The sequence below is a fragment of the Nicotiana tomentosiformis genome, chromosome 10, assembly GCF_000390325.3.
Source record: "Nicotiana tomentosiformis chromosome 10, ASM39032v3, whole genome shotgun sequence".
Lineage (NCBI taxonomy): Eukaryota > Viridiplantae > Streptophyta > Magnoliopsida > Solanales > Solanaceae > Nicotiana > Nicotiana tomentosiformis.
In genome coordinates, this window is record NC_090821.1 from 56,171,353 (window position 1) to 56,182,425 (window position 11,073).

General features: G+C 42.3%; 1 protein-coding gene across 1 annotated transcript; it reads right to left on the minus strand.

Moving 5' to 3' along the window:
• Window positions 1–9,063: 9,063 nt before the first annotated feature.
• On the minus strand, window positions 9,064–10,252 carry LOC104111883 (uncharacterized). Its single transcript, XM_009621683.2, has 2 exons — window positions 9,442–10,252; window positions 9,064–9,140 (listed from the first exon to the last, which is right to left on the minus strand). The coding sequence occupies exons 1-2, from the start codon at window positions 10,250–10,252 to the stop codon at window positions 9,064–9,066; spliced, it is 888 nt and encodes a 295-aa protein (XP_009619978.2).
• Between the last annotated feature and the right edge of the window lie 821 nt (window positions 10,253–11,073).

Genomic DNA, 11,073 nt, shown 5'->3' on the forward strand with positions numbered 1-11,073 from the left:
CACCATCACGACGGGTGAGATTATGGGTCGTGACAAATTGGTATCAGAGCCTAGGTTACATAGGTCTCACGAGTCATGAGCAGGTTTAGTAGCGTCTTGCGGATCGGTACGGAGACGTCTGAACTTATCTTTGAGAGGCTGCCGAACCTTTAGGAAAATTTAACTTTCTTGTATTCTGTCGTGTGAATTTATTAATTCCGAAAACTAAATTTCAGTTATTCTATTCTCTCACAGATGGTGAGGATACGTACTACCGGATCGGACGGTCGGCCACCAGTGCAACCAGTTAGGGCCGCGAGAGGCTGGGGTCGAGGTAGAGGTCGAGGTGTAGCTCGTACAACAGTTGGAGCAGCACCTGTAGAACCACCAGTTGCTCCAACTTAGGAGAAGATTCCAAATATAGTTGAGCCGGCGGGACCAGCTCAGACGCCAGTCTTGCCTATTGTGATTCCAGGCCTTTAGGAGGCTCTAGCACAGATATTGACTGTTTGCACAGGCCTTGCTCGGGTGGTTTCGGCTCGGGCCGCACCAGCCACTTCTCATGCTAGGGGAGGTACTCATACCCTTGTTACCCGTACTCCAGAGCAGGTAGTGCAGGGACTTCAGATACCGGGGGCACTACCAGCCCAGTCGGCTTTAGCTACTCAGGCCTCGGTAATCCCCGTTATGGCAGATAAGGATCAGAGGAAACTTAAGAGATTTGGGAGGCTTCGATCTCCATCATTTAGCGGTGCTGAGTCAGAGTATACTCAGGGCTTTCTTGATAAGTGCCAGCGGATGCTTCAGACAACGGGTATTCTAGAGACTAGTGGGGTCTCATTCACTACTTTTTAGTTTTTTGGGACTGCCTTCAGATGGTGGGAGGCCTATGAGAGACGCAGGCTGGTCGGTGCAGTACCACTTGCATGGCAAGAGTTCTCTATTCTCTTTTTGGAGAAGTTCGTGTCGTAGTCCCGTAGGAAGGAGTTGCGCAGATAGTTTGAGCAGCTTCGGCAAGATGGCATGTCTGTGACCCAGTATGAGGTGAGGTTTTCTGAATTGGTTCGTCACATAGTTTGGTTGGTTATCACTGATAGGGATAGGATTAAGAGGTTCATTGATGTCCTGAGGTATTAGTTACGGTTGCTTATGACTAGGGAGAGGGTATCTGGTGCCACTTTTGACGAGGTGGTTGACATTGCTCGGCGGATAGAGGTGGTACGTAGCTAGGAGCGTGGTGATAGGGAGGCCAAGAGGCCTCGAGGTTCGGGCGGTTTCGGTGGGATACCTTCTGGGGGACAGTCCTACCACAGTAGGGGTCGCCTTTATAAGCCCGCTCAAACGACTCGTCCAGCTCATCGTGGTGCATCAGCTAGCCACAGTTCTTACAATGCTCACTCAGGCCAGTCTTCATTCAGTGCACTACTAGTGCAAAGTTCTCACCATGCCTCGTCCGCTCAGGCTTCTACAGGTATTTCCTCGGGTTATCAGAAGCAGCAATTCCGTCAGAGGAGGGGTTGTTTTGTGTGCGAAGAATTTGGTCATTTCAAGAGAGATTGTCTTAGGATGTTAAGTGGGGATCCATAACAGAGTTCTCGATAGACGGAACCAGCACCAGTAGTTACACCACCCGCCCAGCCAACTCGGGATGGGGCTCAGCCAGTTAGGGATGGCCCAAGAGGGGGAGGCCGGTTAGGTGGCAGCTAGGCCCGATTCTATGCTTTTCCTGCCAGGCCAGATGTTATTGCTTCAGATGTAATGATCACAGGTATTGTCTCAGTATGCCATAGGGAAGCTTCTATATTATTTGACCCTGGTTCTACTTATTCGTATGTATCATCATACTTTACTCATTATCTAGATATGCCCCGTGAGTCCTTAGTTTCACCGGTTCATGTATCTACGCCGGTGGGCGATACTATAATTGTGGACCGTGTGTATGGGTCGTGTGCGGTCACTATTGGGGGGACTAAAGACTAGAGTTGATCTCTTATTGCTTACTATGGTTGATTTCGATGTAATCCTGGGTATGGATTGGTTGTCTCCATGTCATGCTATTCTGGACTCTCACGCAAAAACTGTGACATTGGCGATGCCGGGGTTGCCGAAGGTCAAATGGAGAGGTTCTCTAGATTATGTTCCCAGTAGGGTAATTTCTTATTTGAAAGCCCAACGTATGGTTAGGAAGGGGTGTTTGTCATATTTTGCCTTTGTGAAAAATGTTGATGCAGATACCCCTACTATTGATTCAGTACCGATAGTGCGAGACTTTTCGGATGTATTTCCTGTAGACCTGCCGGGTATGCCACCCGACAGAGATATTAATTTCGGTATTGACATAGTGTCGGGCACATAACCCATTTCTATTTCTCCGTATCGCATGGAACTAGTTGAATTGAAAGAACAACTTCAGGAACTTCTTGATAAGAGGTTTATTAGGCCTAGTGTATCGCCTTGGGGTGCACCGATTCTGTTTGTGAAAAAGAAAGATGGTACTCTGCGGATGTGTATCGACTATAGGCAGTTGAACAAAGTTACAATCAAGAATAAGTATCCTTTATCGCGTATTGATGATTCATTTGACCAGCTTCAAGGAGGGAATGTATTCTCCAAAATTGATCTGAGATCCGGGTATCACCGGTTAAAAGTTCGGGACTCTGATATTCTAAAGATGGCATTCAGGACCTGCTATGGTCACTATGAATTTCTCGTGATGTCTTTTGGGCTGACCAACGCCCTAGTAGCATTTATGCACTTGATGAATAGCATATTTCAACCATATCTTGATTCATTTATCGTAGTATTTATTGATGATATCCTGGTGTACTCACGTAGCCAGGAGGAGCATGCACAACACTTGGATATTGTATTACAGAGGCTGAGATAGGAGAGGCTTTATGCCAAATTCTCTAAGTGTGAGTTATGGCTTAGCTCAGTGGCATTCTTGAGACACATAGTGTCTAGTGAAGGGATTAAGGTGGATCCAAAGAAAATAGAGGCAGTTCAGAGCTGGACCATGCCATCTTCAGCTACCGAGATTCGGAGTTTTCTCAGCTTGGCCGGTTATTATTATCGCTTCGTAGAGGGTTTCTTGTCTATTGCATCGCCTTTGACTAAATTGACCCAGAAAGGTGCTCTGTTCAGGTGGTCAGATGAGTGTGAAGAGAGCTTTCAGAAGCTCAAGACAGATTTGACTATAACCCCAGTATTGGTGTTGCCTGTAGGTTCAGGGTCTTATACTGTGTATTGTGACACGTCGCATATTGGTCCCGGCACAGTGCTGATGCAAGACGGTAGTGTGATTGCCTATGTGCCCAGACAGTTAAAGGTACATGAGAAGAATTATCCGGTCCATGACCTTGAGTTAGCAGCTATTGTTCATGCCTTGAAAATTTGGCGGCATTACTTGTACGGTATCCATTGTGAGGTATATATCGATCATCGGAGTCTACAACATTTGTTTAAACAGAAGGATCTTAATTTGCGGTAGCGAAGGTGGTTGGAGTTGCTTAAGGATTATGATATCACCATTCTCTATCATTCCGGAAAAGCCAATGTGGTGTATGATGCCTTGAGTCGTAAGGTAGAGAGTTTGGGCAGCTTAGCATAATTACCGATAGCAGAGAGGCTTTTAGCCTTGGTTGTTTAGGCCTTGGACAACCAGTTTGTCAGATTGGATATTTCCGAGCCGAGCCGAGTTTTGGATTGTGTGCTTTCCCAGTCTTCTCTTTATGATTGAATTAGAGAACGACGGTATGATGACCCTCGTTTGCTTGTCCTTAAGGACACGGTTCAGCACGGTGATGCCAAGGAAGTCACTATTGGGGATGACGGTGTATTACGGATGCAAGGTAGGCTATCTGTGCCTAATGTAGATGGTTTGCGTGAGTTGATTCTCCAGAAGGCTCGCAGTTTGCGGTACTTTATTCATCCAGGTGCCGCGAAGATGTATCAGGATTTGAGGCAGCACTATTGGTGGAGACGAATGAAGAAAGATATAGTTGGGTTTGTAGCTCGGTGTTTAAATTGTCAACAGGTGAAGTACGAACATCAGAGCCGGGCGGATTACTTCAGAGACTTGAAATTCCAGAGTGGAAGTAGGAGTGTATTACCATAGACTTGGTAGTTGGGCTTCCACGGAGTTTGAGGAAGTTTGATGTTGTTTGGGTGATTGTAGATCGGTTGACCAAGTCCGCGCATTTCATTCCAGTTGGTACTATTTATTCTTCAGAGCGGTTTGCTGAGATTTATATTCGCGAGATTGCTCGCCTACACGGGGTACCCGTGTCCATCATTTCGGACTAGGGCACGCAGTTTACATCACAGTTTTGGAGAGCAATTTAGCGAGAATTAGGTACACAGGTTCAGCTAAGTACAACATTTCACCCTCAGAAGGACGGGCAGTCCGAGCGCACTATTCAGATATTGGAAGATATGCTACGCGCTTGTGTTATAGATTTTGGAGGTACTGGATCAATTTCTGCCACTCGCGGAGTTTGCTTACAATAACAGCTACCAATCGAGCATTCAAATGGCTCTGCATAAGGCTTTATATGGGAGACGGTGTCGGTCTCCGGTGGGTTGGTTTGAGCCAGGTGAGGCTAGAGTATTGGGTATTGACTTAGTTCAGGATGCTTTGGAGAAGGCTAAATTGATTCAGGAGCGGCTTCGCACGTCCTAGTCTAGATAGAAGAGTTATGCCGAAGAACTTGCATTACCGCCTAGTCTATCGAGTGTTCATCCAGTATTTCATGTATCTATGCTCCAGAAGTATGTCGGGGATCCGTTTCATGTTATGGATTTTAGTACAGTGCAAGTGGACGATAATTTGACTTATGATGTGGAGCCGGTGGCCATTTTAGACCGGCAGGTTCGAAAATTGAGATCAAAGAACATAACTTCAGTAAAAGTGCAGTGGAGAGGCCAGCCAGTCGGAGAAGCTACGTGGGAGATTGAGTGGGAGATGCGGATCAAATATCCATACCTATTCGAGAGTCCAGGTATAATTCTAAACTCATTCGAGGATGAATGTTTGTTTAAGAGGGGGAGAATGTAATGACCCGGCCGGTCGTTTTGAGTATTATAACCCCGTTCCCCCATTTAGTGCTCAAATTGTGATTTACGGTTGTTATTTGACTTACTGGGGTAATTGGTTCGGGTCTGTGAGGTTTTGGAATGATTTGGAACACTTAGTTCCAAGGTTTAGAAGCTTAAATAAAAAGAGTTGATTGATTTGACTTTTTGTGCAAACGACTCCGGAATGGAGTTTTGATGGTTTCAATAGCTCCGTATGGTGATTTTGGACTTAGGAGCATGTCCGAAAAATTACTTGGAAGTCAGTAGTTAAATTAGGCTTGAAATGGATAAAATATAAATTTAAGTTTGAAAGTTTGACTGGGGAGTTGACCTTTTGATATCGGAGTAGGAATCTGATTCTGGAAATTTGGAATAGATCAGTTATGTCATTTATGACTTGTGTGTAAAATTTGAGGTTAATCGGACTTGATTTGCTATGTTTCGGCATCGAACCTAGAATATTTCGACATCGATTCTTCAAGAATACGTGGTATCACATTAAGCAAATGAGCTCCAAATTCAATTTTTATTGAAGCATTAGATCCGTATTGAAATTTCGGAGCCATAGCAAAAAAGAATCGTCAAATTCGGATATCGTATGAGAGAGCTATGCCCATTTCCGCGTCAGGAACGATTTTCCATCGCCGTCAGTGCCCAGGATAGCGCGTGGCGCTAGCCCTGGCACTGGGACATTTAAAAGTACTGGAAACAATGCTACATGCAGCGCCCCCATGCCACATGTGGCACCCGAATCAGCTGAGGCCCTATAAACAGGGGGTTTTGGCCATTTTTGACATAAAAATAGTTAGGGAGTTCGGTTTAGGCGATTTTTAGAGGCAAACTTCACAAATTGGACTGGGGATAAGTGATCTTAACTTGATTTGGTCCGTTATTCATGAATCTAACATTATTTCCAACACTTATTTCATGATTTGGGGGATTAGAATAGAAATTTTTCAAAAAGTGATTTGAGGGTTTGAAGGCCGAATCGGAGTCGGAATTTAGTAATTTTTGTATGGTTGGACTTGTGGTTGAATGGGTATTCATATTTTATAACTTTTTTTGGGTTCCAAGACGTGGGCCCCACTGTTGATTTTTGAGTTAATTTTGGATTTTATTGTGAAAATTAGCATTTTCATATGGAATTGATTAATATACCTCGTGTTGATTGCATCGAATTATTTTGACTTAAATTCGAGGCGTTCGGAGGCCGAATCGCGAGGAAAAGGCTTATTGGAATAAAGAATTACTCGGATTGAGGTAAGTAACAGTTCTAAATTTGGTCCTGAGTGTATGAAACCCCAAATTATGTGTTATATGATTGGTTTTGGAGGTGACACACATGCTAGGTGACGGGCGTGTGGGCGTGCACTGTAGGAATTGTGATTTGTCAAATTCCATGGAACTGTGTAATTGAATAATTTGTTGTTATCTGTACATTCTCCATGTAGTAGAGAAATTGAACCACAAATCATGTTTAGATTATATGTTGGCACTGTAGGGACTCACAGAGGTCGTGTACATGTTGAACTATCTGCTGAACTGTTGTTTTGTACTCAGTCACAATTTACTTGTTTATTTTATCTCAGTCTCTATTGTTCATCATTGATGCATCATATCATTGTTGTTTGGGCTGATTTCATGATTATTGAGAGCCCGAGAGACTGAAGAGATTTATGATTGAGTGAGGCCGCCTGATTGTGAGATATTATATTATAGCACATGAATTGTCCGTGCAGCACGTGAGTTGTCCGTGCGGATTTATATATTATACTATAGCACGCGAGTTGTTCGTGCAGCACGTGAGTTGTCCGTGCGGATCCAGATATTATACTATAGCACGTGAGTTGTCCGTGCAGCACGTGAGTTGTCCATGCGGATCCAGATATTGATACTATAGCACGTGAGTTGTCCGTGCAGCACGTGAGTTTTCCATGCAGATTATAGCGCTTAGGCTGTAGGAGCCCCTCCGGAGTATGTACACACCCCCAGTGAGTGCAGGTACCTACTGAGTGCTAGTGCTGAGTGCTGAGAATGAAATGGCTAAGTGACGGTGGTCCTGAGAGGATGCATTTGATTTCATTACTGTTGCACTTCAACTATTATATATCACTATTTTGGAAAATTTCTGAGAGATATTATCTTATGTTTTAGTTGAACTTGACATGAAACTACTGTTTTGGTCTTAAATGTTGAACTTGAAAGCATGCCTACCTTATTATGTTGGAAATTACTGTAAATGAACTTAGCTGTGAAGTTCGTCACTACTTTTAGTTCTTTATTTAGTATTGTTACTTGCTGAGTTAGTTGTACTCATACTATACCCTGCACCTCGTGTGCAGATCCAGGTACTTCTGAACACGGCGGGTGCGATAGTGCAATTTTCTTAGAGTAATTTCTTTCGTTCACTTTTTGAAATCCAGACTTGGTCCTCGACCCCCGAACGCGATTCCGGTTTAATTCTTTGGGTTTTTGCTCAGACTTCAAAGCTCCAAATTATTCAATTTAGCTTCTAATCATTTTCTTAACTCGGAATCATGTCCTGCAAGCATAAAACACGTAATAAGTGTGAATCACCATTATTTAAGATCAAACACAAGTAAAGTGCAGTAATCAGAGTTCAAAATATGACTAAAATGCGGGTTTTTAGCCTACCATCAATACCCCACACTTAAACCATTGCTCGTCCTCGAGCAATCAAACTGTACTTCACATAAAGACGACCCTTTTATCAGATAACTTCCCTAACGCATCATGCCAAGAATATTTAAAGCAGATTAAACACCCTATCATAACATCCTAGCCTCAATACTTAACTCAAAAGCACCATACATTTTTTCACAGCCTGATCACTTACTCTAACACAAAGGCCAAAGACTTTACCTTTTCTTTGCGAATCATGTGCCTTCACACTAAAAATAGAGAGTAGTTCCACATACAATAAAGTTCAAGAACATTAGAAGCTCAAGATAGAAAGAATTAACTCACTCTCAAAAATAAAATTCATGTGCCATAGAAGATGTACCATAGGCTTGCACGTAGTATAATACTCTACTAATTGAGCTCATTCGCTCCAGGATCAAGTAGAACTTAATTTGGTTGTAATGTAAGCTGCGGGACGGGTAGGATACATATAGATAATAGTGACTACACCTCCCTAAGCATTTTAATATATATACATTAATATGTCAACCTCACACTTATGTTGAACCAAACCTTAATCTTCACACATAATAGCATCAAGCTCCCAATTTAATTTAAGCACAAACAAGATGAGATCCACCACTAGCAAGGAATCAATTTTTTTCTTTTCTAATACATACACAACTCTTTTTTTCTTTTTTAAGTTCTAATTTTCTTTCAAGCAAACTCACTCTTTTTTTTAAATTCCCTACACGTGGCTCTCACAAATTTTCAAACGGTTCACCTTTCTCTATTTCTCTCAGTTCTACTCAAAATTCAACCATACCTTCACTTAGCTTATAACAAGCTCATAACAAATTCAAATGCTCAAAAGAGATGAAAGATTCAAACAAAGAGTCAATTCAAACAAAGGGTGTTAGGCTTGAAGTGTAGTTGACAAAGAAATAGGATTACAGACTCAACTAGGCTAACTAGGATATAAAACAATTTGGTGGGTAAAAGCATATATTTGGCTCAACAAAGAAATGCTTATATCACTTCCTAGACTAAACAAAACTGCTATATCACTTTGCAAACACACAGGACAAAGTTCTAGACATCAACTAACATTAACAGAATATCAACAAAATCCTCTCACACACATTGACACATAACTCACTTAGACTGGATCCATTCCGACTCTCTAGTCAAAGCAGTTGAGCAACATCAAAATCAAACAATTTCAGGCACTTATCCATGAGTACTGAGCCTAGGCGTCATAGCTAAGGCACTCACCGCTCTCAAGGCACAACAAAGTTGAGAAAGATTGTTTCCAATGAGCACAACGACATACGATTCCCTTTATTCCTACAAAAAAAAAACTAACTACATCCGGTTCATGTAAAAACTCTCAGAAAAGAACCACGATACAAAGTAAAACCAAGGGGGAATTGTTACACTATCTAAGAAAATAAAACAAAGATGAAAGACAAAAACAATGTTTTTTCTTTGACTTTAATCCCTCAAGAAGACAGTCGAGAAAATCCATCGTCAGGAAAAGTAAAAAAACAATTCAAACAACAAAAAACAAATTAACACGCATATACATATTTACATCCCTCCGCCCCATATTTTAAATTATGGCATGTCCCCTTGAAACACAAATAAAAAGCGAGAGGTAAATAAATCTCTCATGAATCATCTAGTCTAAGTCTGAATCAAAGTCGGGATCTACTTTGCATGCCCGACCGAGTGCACACATACATGCTGAAAGTTTATTTTCTGCCTTCTTTGGGTACACCCCATACTTGTCATTCTTACCCTCTCCAGCTCGCTCTTTTAGGGCCCTTGCCTTGAATTCAGAGTATGCAGTTAGCTCGTCTCTAGGTGCCCTCATTGCTTTTTCCATCTTGAAATCCACCCTTTCTTCCCCCACTCTTAGCATGAGATACCTTTCCTGAATGTCCAGAATAGCTCTGCCAATAGCCAAGAATGGTCTCCCTAAATTCAGAGGGACCTCCCTATTCTCTTCCATATTCACCACGATGAAGTCCATAGGGAACACAAATTTATCCACCCAAACTAGCACATCTTTCACTATTCCTTCAGGTATGATTGTGGTCTGGTCCGCCAGCTGCAAAGACAAAGGTATAGATCTGATTCCTCCAATCTCTCCCTCTAATTTTTTGAAAATAGATAAAGGCATAAGATTAAGAGAAGCACCTGAATCACACAAGGATTTTTCAAATTTAGTACTTCCTAAAGAGCAAGGTATAGTAAAACTCCCTGGATCTCCGCACTTTTGAGGGAGCTTATTTTGCAGAATGGCACTACAATGCTCTGTGAGCTTGAAAACCAATATCCCTTTCACTTTCCGCTTGTTGGACAATATCTCCTTTAGGAACTTAGCATAGGCTGGCATCTGTGAAAGCACCTCTGTAAATGGTAGATTAACATGCACATGCTTGAGTACTTCTAGAAAACATCCAAATTGTTTGTCCAACTTCTCTCTTCTCTGCTTCTGAGGGAAAGGTAAAGCATGCATATATTTACACTCTTCAGTCTCTTCATTCATTGAATTCCCATCCTTCTTCTTTTACTGAGCTCTAGTCCTCCCCTTCTTTTTCATACCATCATCTGGATCTACCCTCACTTCACCTTCTTGATTATTGCTCTCTTTCTGCTCCTCCACAATCTCTACTTTTTTTTCAATCAACTCACTCTTTTTATTTTGCTATGGGGTCCTTTAATACCTGCCCACGTCTCAAAGAAACTACATTTATTGTCTCTTTTGAATTTCTTTTAGTATCAGCAAGGAGAGTTCTTGGAACCCTCTCAGATAATAGATTAGCAAGTTGCCTCATCTGTCTTTTCAAGTCTCGGATAGTTGTGCCCTATTCTCGGATAGCTGTGCCATGAGTTTCAAGACTCTCATCTGTCTTAATAATAAAGGCCTTCATCAGATCTTCCATGCTAGATTGATTAGACTGTGGAGGTTGGTATTGATGCCTCTGCTGATCGAGAAAACCTGAAGCTTCTTGTCCCTAGGGTCTGGAGATATTCTGTTGCCATGTATTCTCACTACCACCTGGTGAACTCCATGAAAAACTTGGGTGCCTCTGCCCGATATAGTTAAAATTATTTCCACTTTGGTAGTTGCCTCTATCAAATCTTCCCATGACATTTACCACTTCATCAGTAGTCGAGGCCTGACACTCATGCGCTGGATAACCCATTCCACAAAATTCATAAGCTGATGATGACTGGCTCTGGACCTTGGCTAAGGTTAACTTTCTTATCTCTCCGGCCATGGTATCTAGCTGGGCTTGCACTGATGTGTTAGAGTCTTCTTGGTGAACCCCAATAGATTTTCTTCTATCATTACTCTCAACACGC

Coding starts and splice junctions, on each gene's coding strand:
- LOC104111883 (XM_009621683.2), bottom strand. CDS start 10,252: ATGAATGAAGAGACTGAAGAGTGTAAATATATGCATGCTTTACCTTTC. Junction 9,141..9,441: donor AGAAAATAAACTTTCAGCAT/GTATGTGTGCAC, acceptor TTATTTTCTTAG/ATAGTGTAACAATTCCCCCT.